Source organism: Meleagris gallopavo, chromosome 2 (genome assembly GCF_000146605.3).
Source record: "Meleagris gallopavo isolate NT-WF06-2002-E0010 breed Aviagen turkey brand Nicholas breeding stock chromosome 2, Turkey_5.1, whole genome shotgun sequence".
Classification (NCBI taxonomy): domain Eukaryota; kingdom Metazoa; phylum Chordata; class Aves; order Galliformes; family Phasianidae; genus Meleagris; species Meleagris gallopavo.
This window is the reverse complement of record NC_015012.2, coordinates 25,100,973-25,115,611: the sequence shown is the minus strand read 5'-3', so window position 1 is coordinate 25,115,611 and position 14,639 is coordinate 25,100,973. Positions and strand designations below refer to the sequence as shown.

Sequence of the window (14,639 nt, the reverse complement as noted above, 5' to 3'; positions counted from 1 at the left end):
AAAAAAAAAAACCAACCAAGCAATATAGTATAAAAAAATAGACACTGATGACATAAGGTCTAAATATGAAACAGATATCATTCTATCCTGCCCTCAGTCATCTAATATAACTTAGTAATGACTGTGTTTTAAATGACTTCTCAAAAAAAAAAGTCTGAAAGACTTCTTAAGGTGATAGTACTAAACAACTTTTTTATGGTTTAAAACCTAATTTAAATCTGATGTTCATGAGAATCATTGAAACTGTTAGAAGTGGGTTCAAATCAGAACTCAATACAAATGTTTTTAAACAAAATCGATTTCGTTTTAGCTATGTTTCATTTTCTTTTTTGCTGTTTACACAATTTGTCAGTCACCGTGTCATGATCACAGGTGGATCTATGCTAACAAAAGGAGAATTTTTCTGATGAATATGATGGACAAATTTAATTCAAGGCATCAAAATACAGTGTCTGCTACCACAGAAATCAAAATGGATGGAATTGGTGTTGCGTAAATTAATCATAAAGGCTTCCTCGTGTAATGTCTACCATGTTTTGCCATAAGAAAGACTTTCATCAAAATTTTATTGGATTAAAAGTTTTCATGGGAAATTGCATTTATTTTTAAGCAAAATAAGCCATCGATTTTTATACACTGCTTCTATTCAAATTACCCAAAGGCAGTAGTCCACATTACAGATTTATGACACGCAAAATTGTCAGTTTTTAAAACAATGTTTTTGAAGGGTAGAAGTTCACCAAAAATTGAAACCACTAATTTTCTTTTTCAGAAGTATTTTGTAGCTTGAAAGCCAAAGCCGTTTAAAAAAATGGTTAAAAGAATTGCTCCCAAGTGGTGAATTTGGTTGCCAAGTTTTAGACTGGAGCCAATTTTAATGGCTGAATTAGAAACCCCTGCAAAATAGAGTGGTTTTCTTGGTTTTTTTTTTTTTTTTGTAATGGAAACACTGATGTAATCTTTACTACAGTGGCACAAATAGTGCTGGTATGATTGATTTATGGCACTTAGACAATTTAACTTAAATTCTGTGCAATTTCTATAAAATAACTGGAAAACATCCTCCTGGAGATTTTATACACTCTGAAGATGACCAAAACATTTTTGCTATGGTTTCCACACTGTCAAAGCTTGACTGTGTCATGTGCAGTGATCAAGCTTTATTATGAATCATAATTTCCTAAACATTAAAGAAAAAAACTCTTTTAAAATACTTTGTAGGCAGTATATTTTCCTGCAAAGCAGAGCTGTTTTAAGTTTCTGAAAAGTCTATATGTGAAAAACAATCTATAGAGGCACAATCTTCTACATACAATTAATACAGCATGTAGAACGTATCCAGTTTCTTGGTACATACTGTAAAAGAACTGCTAGGAAAACTGAGGAAACATTTAGGCAGTCCCAAGAAGTTACAACCAGTTTATGCTTATAAGCCAAAATGCTGGGAAGAAATGCCAGTGTTACTCCTTTGTTGTATCAGTCTGCTGGGTGCAGTTGGTTTCATATGACTGGATCTTATCATTTACTGATTTTATAAAAATGTCATAAAAATACTCTCTGCTAAGGGTTGGCAATCAGAATGTGTATTGACATCTCACATATCGAAGCATCTGGCAGACAGGTTGTATTTCAGTCAGTCTGACTTACAAATATTGGTAAACCATTTCTAACATCTAAAGTTGTGATTTAGCATAACACAGATGGGTGTTTTCCCTGGCTGGCCATCATTTCAGGACCTTGCCTGCTAGGAGACAGTACTGTTGCTGTGGATGGTTCTGCCTCAAGAGCAGGTTTTGACGGACAGTAAGAACAGTCTTGCTGTTTGTTTCTGTGTTGATAATGCTTGTTGATATCCCCAAAAGGACTTCAAAATCCCAAGAATATTCAGCAAGGCATGTATTCACGTCTTAGTCTTCACCAAAATAAACATTTGGAGTTAAACGCTTTGCTGAAATGACCATCATGTTGATAATGATTTGTATTTCATCATTGCTCACTACTGATCAATTTTCAAAAGTTTCTGGTCTTTGTGCCACTCTGGTACATGGGTGGATTCAGCAGATAATCCATTACATCTCTGTTCTGTTGAGAACTTCCACCAGGTAGCTGTACTTGCTAGCTTTGAAGCCAAGTATGGACAGTTAAGAAAATGCAGAAGCAGTACTATTGATTGAAGAGACCAACAAAAGATAGGTCTTCCTCTTCAGCCCATTATACAGTGGCATGCTTGTCTTTTGACAGCACTTCCAGATCCCTGCCAGCGTGGCTCACTTCTGTCCTTCAGGAAAATAGAAATCAGGGATGTGATGGATCACTCACTTAGTGTGATGTTTGAGCAACGAAAATGGGCTGACAGTAAAGCACTGTAAAAGTGCTTTACTTCAAAATCATTGTCTGCTTCAATTAGAATGTACACAGCTAGACTAGTTTGTTTGTTTGTTTTTAAGAAAGTTAGGAAAACTTATGGTCAGTAAATTAAATCCTTTCGGTTATTTCCAGTAGGAAATGTCTGAGCTTAATTAAGAACACTTGCAGATTGAGGGACATTAAGTCCAATAGGTATTCATATTTGTCATTGTGGAACATCTGCTCATTTTCAAGTCTATTAACCTAGTAGCTGGATTTTTGAGGACATTTTTGAAATATCTTCCTAGTAAATAAAAGGGCAGGAAAAAGGCTTTCAGTGCTAATTGCCATTATATGATTAAAATGCACAAATAATTCCATTAAAGTTCTTTTTATCTCATGTATCTTGTACTGATTTTTTTTAATTTTATTTTTTTGTGGATAACTGATGGAATTTCACTGTTCAGTATCTCAGGTTGCACTTCAGTTATGTGATATATTGGTAGTTATGAAAACAGCTAACAACAGTTTGCCTAGCAGCATTGTTGCAAAGTGGTCATGCTGCAATGTAATAGTCTCTGAATTTCCTCTCAGTTAGAAGCTCGTTGTTTCCTGGTGCATCCTTTCAAAATGTAAACTGAGCACTTTGTAGTCTTCTGCATGCACTCAGATCATATATAAAGTTAATAAATTATACATTTGAGGAAAAACATGGGTTAAATATCCTTATCTGACTAAAACATATAGGAAGTTCTGAATAGATTTGAAACCTTAACTTTGTGTCCAGCAACTATGTATTTGCAGAGTAACACACAGATAGTGTTTGATTTATAATCCCCATCACCAGTTGAAATGTTGAGGGACCTGCATGACTACTGAGAACAAGAACAGTCCAACATCTGCATTATACAAATAATGCTTTTGTATTTCAAAACATTACTAAAACATCAATGCCTGCATAATTTAAGTTTGCTACTGTCATGAATGTACGTTTTACTTAACAAAGCACATGCTAATGCAAAGTTGTTTTGTTTTCAGAGTGATTATGTTGCATTACCATTAATTCATGTGTGCACTGTGACAAGATGTAATGGCATATCATGTTGCTTTAATGTAATGAATCCAGTACTCCCAGCTCTTAAGTCGTGTTGCTGGAAATGATTACATAAAACAGAACGACTGTGACTAAAACCCTTGCAAAGCTTTAGAACTCCTGCATATTGTAAAAAGCTTTTTCTGTTTCATTTTGTGAGAGGGAATCCAAGATGACTTAAAATTGTTCTGAAAACTTCCCTTAGTATATTACCATTTTACTCTTTTTAGACTTTATTTACATTCCACTGAAATTTGCATTATCTTTTAGAGCACTGCAAGGTCTGTGCTATAATTTTGTGCAGATGTGTATGTTAAGTGAACATGATGTGCTTATTTGTTACATTTATGCTACTTTTCTTTCTTTATCTGGGTAAGATGGATGAAATTATGTATTAAATAAAAACCATCAGTGATTTAGCCATGACCGTTCTCTGCAGGTCCTGTAAGACTGCAAACAAGCATTTTAAATTAACAGGATTGCAAAGGTTTCTAAGTATCATCTAAATCTCAAAACTCCAAAACTCTAAATCCTTAAAATAGCTAAATCCCATTCTGTTCTGAATGATAGTCCTGGAAGACTTTTCTCTGACTTGCTGTTCCTTGAGCAGAAAGCTCACCATACACTCACACTCATTTGAGGAAATAAGGATAGTGTAACTTAGAAGAACGATTTCACATCTGAGAAGGCATCTTGTCTTTCACATTTCCATTTCTTAGCTTTTTTTTTTTAACTTTTCTTTAATCTTTCTGGTAGATAAACACAGCACTTGAACTGCTGCAGCATGTAATTCAGTTCACTTATGTAGCCAGGAAAACACTTAAAGGGCTTACATTTTTACACAGACCATTCGTGTTCTTATGGTTATGCAACTGGAACTGTCATTTACAAATTGGGTGGGATTTTTTTTTTTTTTAAGACTGTAGTGAGATAGTTTACCATTACAAAGATCAAAATAAGGAAATTAAGGGAAACCTCTTTTTTCCACAGTAGCCGTGTCACAATCTGTCTTGATGCTGACTATATCCTTAAGTAACTTTCGAAGGAAGTTGGGTTGCTTTTTTTAAATAAGGAAACTGTATTCGTAGCAATGACATTTATGGTTAGAAATGATCAGTATAATGCACCAGTGTTCAGCCATAGACTTAGGCTTCATATTGATTTTCAGTCTGTGCCCTCAAGCTGTGTTTGAGTGAAAATAATACATTAAATATGTAATTAGATTAAACAGTATTTTTAAAAGATTTTATCTGTAATCCATAAGAAATTACTTTTAATTGGAAATACTTTAGTACGTAATTCTTCTTACTAAACTGACAAAGATGAAAATATCCAAAATAAATTTGTGTTGTTTGTATTATGGTTTTTTTTTGTTTGTGTATCTGTACGCATGCACATTGGGCCTTGTTGCAGTGATCTGCCTATATACAGCATATAATTTTGAAATATTTTCAAGCAAATGCTGAACTTGAGTGATTCAGGTGAGGGCAGTGGGACTTTTTTAACATCTTTAGAGCTGAGCACATTTAAGCTGCTTTTGGCTGGAGACAAATTTTTATTCTGAGCAGTAACCATGTTAATAAGTCATTTAAATAACTATAATTGATAACAAAGGGTCCAGAGGTACTATCCTAGCCCAAATGAGAAATCCCGTATAATATCAGATAAATACTTTCTAGGGGCTGGAGAAGAAGAGGTAGGAATGGAGGAGGCAAATAACTTTCATGAATATTAAGTGAGGGATCAGGTATCTGGGCTGTGTCCTGTTTTGCGCTGGTTTCCTTTCAGGTAGTCTGCACGTAATATAGTGCACATTTATCCACACATTGGAAGTTTTGTACATAAGATGTTTTACACATTGGTGCCTATTCCATGTGGCTGTACTTATTAACAGTGAAACCCACACTGTTACCGATTTACAGCATGGATTTTACTCATGTAAAACTCTAATGGTAAAAAAATGTTACTTGGAGGTACTCATGCTGCGTGTGCATTTGAAGTGAGATAAAGCAAAGTACATGCATGTCAGCAAACTTGTTTATGGGAGCACTGGCATATGTTATTTAGAAGGCTGAATCATGAGGCTGGTTGGGTTTGTCATGCTACATTTGACATCACTCACAGCTCGGACAGCTGCTACCTGTCACTAGTGGCTGGAGTGGGTGGCATTGTCCCTAATCTATCAATGGTAGCAGTCTGCAGCCCTGAGTAGCTTTGTGGAGATTGCCTTGCCTGGACCTACACACGGTTCCAGCAGTATTGCTTTCATGTTATTAAGCAACTGACAGAAGATGTTTTCATAAAATTCTGATATTTTTGTAAATAGGCTTTTATTGGAAAAATATTTGTGTGGTAGTGTTGTTAGTGTACAGAAATATTAAAAAATCTTTTTGATATTAAACGATTTTATCTGTTTTGATATTAAGCTTGTTCCTAAACCACCTCGATTTACTTAAAAGCAAAGCAAATAAAAAAAAAAACCTTCAGTGATGTCAAAGTTGAAACTGGTCATTTAAAATTCAGTGAGTTCTGAGAAAAGTCTTGTCTACTGAATTTCTTTTCTTCATATGCAGCCACAGGGATGATCTGTAGAGACCATGGAAGTTAATGTGAAAAATTGTTTCTATCATTGTTAAGTACAAATGTATGCATTTCTGCTAACACTATCTTACGCTTAAATCACTATGATTGTATTTTAATTCGGTAAAGGAGTGGAGTCTTGACAGCCAATTTTAGACTGCTGTCTTTCTATAGATGAAATCAGTGGGCATTTTGGAATGAAGATTTGCTCTTATGCTCAAAGATGAACCATAATTTACTGAAAAATTTGATATTGCATTAATTATGTTCCTTCAATTTCTGCTCTCTCAAAAGTAAATCTAACATATTTCAGTGCATATAACATTTAATGCATTACTACCTGGAATCCTGTCAGTTGAATTACTCAGGTAAATAAAGAAATAAAAGTTTAGTTTCCTGCCAAAAGCAATATCAGCATCTGGTTCTGCATAAAATACAGCAAGGTCTCTTAAAAAGCTGAAGTATCAGGCTGAGTACCAGGAAGCTTGCTTTCTTTTGGAGATTGAATGCCTCCCGCTGCTCCCAAGTGCAGGGCATGCACCTACTGATCAACACTTCTTTTTCTCATGGTAGTTTACACCCGTTATGATGCAGGATAATAGTAAGAAGTAGGGATCTTGTCTAGCAATTTGTAAGGGAAACATTCACTCAAAGTCTGGAAAATGGAAAAAATTATTCTGCCTATCTCCTGTGGAGAACATGCCAAAAATATCTACAACACTCCAACACCAAGAGCATGATAAAGCAGAATGGGAGAGACTTATTCATGGAACTTTGAGTTGCAGAGCTTGGTGCCTGGACCAATCATTGAAATGTTAACTGAGAAAAAGACAAATTGCAATACTTAGTCCAATGTAAATGTGACTTGTATGAGCTGTGTCATATCTTTGGTTTATGTATATTAAACACTTATTTCCCATGTTTAAGTGTTTCACCAAAATAAGGATGTTTACTCAGTGATAAATAAAATTGTTTATGGTGTCACTTTTGAAAATAGGAATAGAGTCTGCATGTGTGTTTTTGTCACTGGTTCTCTGCTTCTTAGCATATGTTCCAACATTGTTGAACAAAAATTTCAATAAGCGTCCTGGGATTTTTTGAACTTTTTTTTTTCCAAGAGATCACAGATCAATGCTTTTTCTTCAAGTATTTCTTTGTACTCTTTTTAGATGTCACTCAGTTCTTCTATCAATATACAATTTATTTATATATGCAACAATTAAAAAAGATGAGAATATTTGTGTTGTATAAGTTCAGTTCCCACTGAAGGATGTTACAAATCTCTCTGCATCTCTGTTTGAATTTCACAGATTTTTATCCTTCATTGGAGGAAACACAAATGAAATAGGAAAATCAGATATGCAGCAAAAAGTAAATGCAGTAATTCAAAAGGAAGGACTGGAAGGGACAGCCAAAAGGCTAAATACAACAGTGCACACGTTGCAGCTAATCATTGATGGTCTGACTCAGCCTGAAGGCTTTGACATCCGAACAGGTAAACTCTTGTTTAGAGGGCTATAATCTCTTTTCAGTTGTTCATCTTACCAGTTTTAAATCAGCATGTTTTCATCTTCTAAAGTCAGAGGTAGACTTTCATGAATGGGTACCTCTCTTTTTTTCTCAGATAGAGAAAAGACTGTATCATAATCAGATGTTTTTTTTTCCATATCAGTAAGTAAGAAGTGTGAATCCTGTCTCAAATCATGGCCTTTTCAGACATAGGAAGAGGGAGTTGTATGGCTGTTAACAAATGGAATAGTTTCAATATGTTGACTCGATACTGATTAAATCTGTGTTGGTTTTCCATCACGGGAAGAATGCTGCTGAAACAGTAGTAATAAAGGTCTGTGGAGCAGTAGTGTAGTAGAGTGTAGTTCTGCTTTTATTACACTGGTTCTTGGGGATGAGAGTAATTGGAGTACACAGCTCGTGACACAACTTGGGTTAAAACTTCTGGTAGTGCTTGAATAGTTTGAGGTGGTGGGGAAAGAAAAATGAAGTAGGCAGTAAAGTAAAACATCTGGAGATGCTGTTTAATGAAGCTTATGGTAACAAGAGATAAAGAAAAGACAGCAAAGATGCGCGTTTGTAATAACAAATAACAAACCTATACTTAAAAAGATAACGTTTTTGTCTACTTTTTTGGCTTCATTGATAGCTTCCTTCTAGGTTTTAGAAATATTTCCAACTAGTGGTCTTGAAAATGAGTATTTCATGTCTCCATTCATTCTGGTGTTTTTGCATCTCTATCTAAATTGTGATAGGATGAAGTGTAAACATATGAAGAAATCTGTTAGTGAATAATTGAATTAATTAGTGAAGAAATGAATCATACCTAACAGGACTTAGGCAAACTGAATAGTTTATACTCTACCCCAATTAAAAATATCCATATATCTTGATTTAATATTAAATTCTGATGTTGTTCCCAACAGTGGAGAAGTGGCATAAGAAAATTACGGAGAAAGAGTTCTCCTCTCTATCTTTTTAAATGTTGCTTATTTTTTTCTGAATGATGTTAGTACAAAGGAAAATTGCAAGAATCTGGGAATGAAACTGAAAAGATAGAACATCTTATATTCTGAAAGTCTTTTTCTTCACACAGTTTTACTAAGTATTTCTTGCAAGAAAATCTTTTTAATGTTAAAGTTGAACTAATCTGGTAACTTTGATAAAACTGCCAGAATGGGGAAAAAATTCAATCAATAAAAAGAATTCCTCTGGTCGTTATGATCATTGTTCTGAGTAGCTGTCAAATCGTTGGAGTTTTTTTGTTTGTTTGAAATGCTACTGGTGATGTAATGTGAAAAAGAATTGTTCAATTTTGGGCAATTAGGTACATTCGTTCTTTGGAAACATTCATGTCATTCAGAGCCTATCAATGCCATGACAAGATTCTGTATTAAGTTGAGGTTTGATCCACAGCCTGCCAAAGTACGCTTTAGCTATACATTTGTTCAGATTATATTTGCCCTAAAAAAATAAAATAGAGGAAAATATTTGGAATCAATAATTGGTGATGTACTCTGTGGAAAATCTTAGCGCTACTGTAAAAAGGTAAAACAGCAGGAGGAAAAGAGAAGTTTTAAAGATGGTTCAGAGGGTTTTTTTGTGGGAGCAAGAAGTGGTAAGTAAGTAATGACAATTTAGCAAAATCTCTCTGTGCCTGCAACTGTAGAATGTGAACTTAATATATTAGATTTATACCCACTTAAAATCACATCTGATTTTTAAATTGTCACATTTGACTCTATGATGTCACAGTGCAGGTGAACAGCAAGCCTAAGAACAGTTAGTTCTTGATTTTTCTGCATAGTACGTGACGAAGACTGAGTATTCACCTTCTTGTATGCAAATCTGTCACCTGAAATAGAATGGTGTATGTAATTTATGCAACTCAAGTAAGAGTCACCTTGAGTCTTTTCTCACTAGCTCCAAGAACATTAAAGGAGTGTTTCAATCAATTGCTAATATACTACATACTTCTGATCCCTGTATGATAGCTTCATACCACTGAGTTCATTGTACTTATTATTCTATTTATCACTGCCCTTTAGGGTGACTAATAACATAGAAGAAGTTGTTTTTCTTCATTTTAAAATCTGTGTCTTTGTTTTTATAAATGAAGCAGTACTTGGTGCCTTAGATCTACTTTGGCATGATTTCTTAATTAGAAACTCTTAACTGGGAACAACCCTTAGAAAATAATACAAAGTTCTTCTCCGGTGTCTTATTTTTGTTTCTTGTTTCTTATAACAGATTTTGATAAACCCGACTTCAAGAGGAGCATTGTCTGCTTTGAAGACTTAAGTGTTGGTACTGTTTTGACTGGAAAAGTTGAAAATGCAACACCATTTGGAGTTTTTGTTGATATTGGTGTGGGAAAAGCAGGCTTGATTCCAGTGCGAAACATAACAGAATCTAAACTTTCTAAAGTGAAGAAGAGAAGAAGCCTTGGGTTAGGTCCTGGAGAAAGAGTGGAAGTTAAAGTGCTTAATGTCGATATTCCTCGATTAAGGATAACATTGGATCTTATTCGTGTTTTATGAGAGGGTGTTTTGTTTTTTTTATGATTGAGTTTTCATTTTAAGTGTTAACATGGTTCTAGAGATTCAGACATTTAATGAGAATGTTGAAAGTGAAACAGTTTTTCCCCATTTCTTGAATCCTTTCTGTTAATAATTTCTAGAGCAGTTTATTGGACTACCTCCAAGAAACCTGGTTATTTTGTCTGCAGAACAAATGAAGTTCCAGTGTGCTGTCAGACACATCTCTTACCTGTTCTGTCTGTGCAAGATTTGCTGTCTCAATTATTGGTCAGTACTATACCAGCAGACATCTACTGTTCCCCTTCAAAAAACAGTGATATAATTTCCATGTTTTCTGGAAGAGACTCTGAAAGACAGTGACCTAGTTGTAGAAAAAAGTGATCTTATTAGGTTAGTTGGTGATGACATCAATTCAAAAGTAGACTGAAGAAAAGAACATCTGCTAATACTATTGATGGTTCAGAAATATTCCATTTTATTTGAGCAACAATGTTAGGAGGTCTGTTTTCCTCTCTTACAATTGCTTGTTCAGTTATTGTATTGATTAACACACTCGGATATACCTTGGGGTTTAAGAAACGTTGCTCAAAGATGTTATGTTGTACTGTACGTGTACAAAATAAAAACATTTCTGTCCACCTTTTCTCAGTGTACTTGTTCTAAAAGAGTTTTAACAGTCCTAGTACTTGTTCTTTCTAACATGTTATATTATTAATATCTCAATTTAAGAATGCAATTTCTGGAGATGCACTTGTCAAAATGTCTTCCCTTAGGTTTTGTCTTCCCATTAGTTGAACCTTCTGGGTTTTTTTCAGTATAATCAATGGAAATAGAATATTCTCGAGACTTGAAATATAGGATCAGACTTGTCTGGGGAAAAAAAAGACAAATGCATAATAAAATCTCTTAAGTGATAGGAAGATTCTCTCGCTGTCAGAAACATCATTCATATAGAAGTTAGATGTGAGAGTCCACAGTACATTAAGACAATCAGTCAAACCAAATACTGTACTCCATGTTGATTTTGTGGCAGGTATCTTAAGAGCTGGATTTAAGTAATAGACAAGTAGGCTATTTTAAGTAGTTCTCTCAGATGGAAAAAGGCTAAATGAGCTGAGAACATTTCCTATGGGGCAGGTTTCTTTGGTAGACAGATCTGAATTACTTTTTCTTCACAAACAAGGTATTTTCTTCCATTGTAGTTGATGTTCTAATTAGCAGGATCATGTAAGGAAACTAGCAGACTCTGTCTGTACTGCAGGTGAAAAAGGAAGTGGTGCTTCCTGATCCCTCTTTCGTGAAGAACAAGAAGCAGCCCCTGAAAACAAAAAGGTAATTTTTTTATTATTATTATAATTCTTGAAGAAGCAAGAAATACTGGAAATTCTGCAGAATTTACTTACAGGTTGGTCCAATAAGATACAAAGAAAGAAGACATTCTGAAGTGATAGCAGAAAAACAGTCTCCACAATTTAAAAATCTTTTAAGTACAGTCAGTAAGATCAAGACATTTTTGCCTTCATTGTATTTATAATATTTTAAATTTCATATTAAAAATCTGTTCGTTCTTGGAAGCTGGATGTATGCCTTAGTGAAATCAGGCTAATATGACTAGATGGTTAATTTTTTCCTGGGCACTTCTTCCTGTATCTCTGAACATGTTATAAGCTTACAGTGTCCTGCTTTTCTAAGATAGTTCTATTAGTCTGTCTTGGACTCTTTTCGTGTGACACTCATTGCTGTCTCTCAGAATTTATTTTTCTGAGTGGAGAGCAATTTTTCAATATTTGCCCTCATGCAGCTTGCTCAGAAAGATATGATTCTCCTTAATAAACTTTCTGCTATCTGTAGATGTTTGCAAAACTTGCCTAGATTTCAGTTTTAATAACAGAGCACGTTGTTTTTGTCTAATGGTGCCTGGCTTATGAGGTTAGGCTGCTCCTTAGGAGAACTCAGAATCCTAATCTCTGTGGCATCATAGGCACTACTGGAAAAAGTCACATCGCTCTGAATTTTTGAATCGCACCAAAATGGGAAGTTTGGCTGCTAACATCTTAAGTGTCTACAGCTTTGCAAATTTAATCCAATCATTTATCAGCTAATTCAATATATTAGCTGCTTCCCACAAAAAATATTTCATAAGTTGTTTTTTTTTTTTCCTTTACCCAAACATAGCCTTTTAAAAATCTTCCTGAGATTCTACCAAGGATGAATGTGTGTTTAAATGGCCTTTCCAGTTTTTGTCAGATCTTTATGACTGGAAATATTAAAATTCTACCTTCTCAATCAGTTTTCCTTTTGAATTCTTATGGCTTTCAAACATCTGACAGCAATGCAACAAGAGTATGTTTTTTTGTATTCAGTTTTATCTTTAGTTTCTGACCAAAGAAAAAGATTACTTGCTGTTTTCTTCCCTTTTAGATAAAAAGTGCTCTTCCCTGTGCGGTTCAGTCTTTGGAACAAATTTCTGTATCACTTAGTGGTGATGTTTCCAGGATTCAAAACAAGAAATCACTGCTTCATCTTAGTCTTACACAAAAATTTCCAGGTATGGTTTCTCAGGTGAAGAATTAAGCATAATTTTATTTCTGCTTGAGCTGGAGATTCCAAAGCATCTACACATTGTTTCACCTCTCCACAAGAAAAACCAGCCCATTCCCTTAGCTGACAATCTACTTTTTTTTAGTCCCTCCCTCAACCTAATAGTGGAATTTTGCAATCTCTTTCCTCTGATACACAGAACCAAAAGAAGAGCTTCTAAAGATTTTCTGTACTTCAAATGTTGTGCAGAGGAGAAGAATTCTACCAAACAAGATGCCACTTGTATGCTGAGCTGTAGTAATGCAAATCAAGAGTTTAAAAGAAGTCATTTGTTTTGGTTTTATTCCTGCCCCAGGCAGTTTTAGACAGCATATATCAATTTTCCAGAAACTTGTCAAACTCAGGAATGATTTAGTATGCTGTTAAACATAATAAAATCAATAAGAAAACAAATAGAATTTCCATGAGGAGTAGACAGTTGGAGAAGCTTGCCCATATGGCACATAGACATGCTGGAATTTGGGGCTTTGTGGGGTACTTCTATTAGAAAGATTGCATATGAGCAAAGGTAATGCATAATTCAGGAGAATAAATAATCTAGCAGTTTTGTGGTAGTTTGCCTTGAACTTGGTGTCTGTATTTATTTAACAACAAATGTCCTTAGAAATTTTATGCCCAGAAGCTACAAAACAAATGAATTATATTTGCTTAATTTCAAAACTTTATGCATAAAGAGCCTTACCTCTAAAGTGAGTGTGGAGTTCTTGGTTCAAACTGAATAGTAATTTTGCTTTCCTAGTCTTCCGGAGGGTAATTTGTGTAGCCAACTGACTTCATTTAAGAACTTCCAACTTCAAGAGTATCAGTCCCATTAAGGTAGTGGAAGGATCCTGTTGGTTATGCCAATCCTCATTATTCTCTGTCACTCCCTTCTGTTCAAGAGTTCCTCAACAGCTGTGAGGGCATTGGTGTGCCTGTTGGCGTGTGTAACAGCTAGCCAAGTCAGTAATTCCATCCTTTAGGGACCACTTACAGGTTTGAGAGCACTTCGCTTCACTGGTCCAGACTGCTCTTCACCATCCTAACTATAGAAGCTATAAATGTTTAGTAGCAATTAATTTTGAGAAATCCTTGTGAATCCATATGCCACAAAGCTTCATGAAAGACTAAATACATTTCCTACAACAGAAACTAACTGACTAGTTTTAAGAGAAACTCTGTTGTTCCCATTTGAGCTTCTAAGCGAGATTGTCACACTATCCTGGCTGTAGGTCAGGAGGTGGTTGAAGAGTGCTGCTTGTTCAGAGGTGTTTCTAGGAACATGTTTTAACTTTCGCTAGTTGACTGTAGTTCCATCTAGACATGAATCACTCATAACAGGTCAACCTGTTCTCATAAACATTTTCTGCAGCTCATAGCAACTTCCACAGAAGTTAGTTGAACAGTTAGTTGAACAGCAAATCTTAAAAAGCCCACGTTGCACTGTTGCATCTCAGGTTTACTACAGCTTTTGCAACTTGGAGATTGACTTTCAATTTTTTTTTAGGCTGAAAAGAACCAGTGCTGGAGTAATGCTTCTGTGTGAGCTTGTACAGCATGCCTTGTTGCGGGTAATCTGCTGGGGTTCTTGATGTTCCTATGGCTGTTGGGTCTCTCCTAAACACATTTTAGTTCTATCAAGAGTTCTAAGAGATTTCCGACTCCTTAAAGTGAGAGAGAATTGATAGCCATGCCCAGAGCAGAACAACCCTCATCCTACTGATAAATGTAAGTATAACCAGAAGTTCTGAGTAAAGCACTTGGGCCTGCTCATTTCATGGGCTCTCTGTGCCTGTTTAGGAGCTGACCAGCTCTTGAAATAGTCATGCTTACTCCATGTTTTGCTTGTTAGAGCTTTTACATTACTTGTATTCTTCTAGAATTGAAGGTTATTAAAGCATGCACAACATGTCAGGCAAAGTAATGTCATGAAAGATTTCTTTTTTTTTTTCCTCTGTTTTCGTTTGGTTCTTGTCCTCCAGGGGCAACAA

General features: G+C 35.2%; 1 protein-coding gene across 1 annotated transcript in view; it reads left to right on the top strand.

The window, feature by feature from the left end:
* SRBD1 (S1 RNA binding domain 1) overlaps nt 1-10,712 on the top strand; it is a 124,076-nt gene extending 113,364 nt beyond the window's left edge. Inside the window, exons 22-23 of the mRNA XM_010706778.3 lie at nt 7,330-7,514; nt 9,779-10,712. Of these exons, the coding sequence (XP_010705080.1) occupies nt 7,330-7,514; nt 9,779-10,068 (475 nt within the window). The 3' untranslated portion in view covers nt 10,069-10,712. The remainder of the gene's footprint in view (nt 1-7,329; nt 7,515-9,778) is intronic.
* The last annotated feature ends 3,927 nt before the right edge of the window (nt 10,713-14,639 follow it).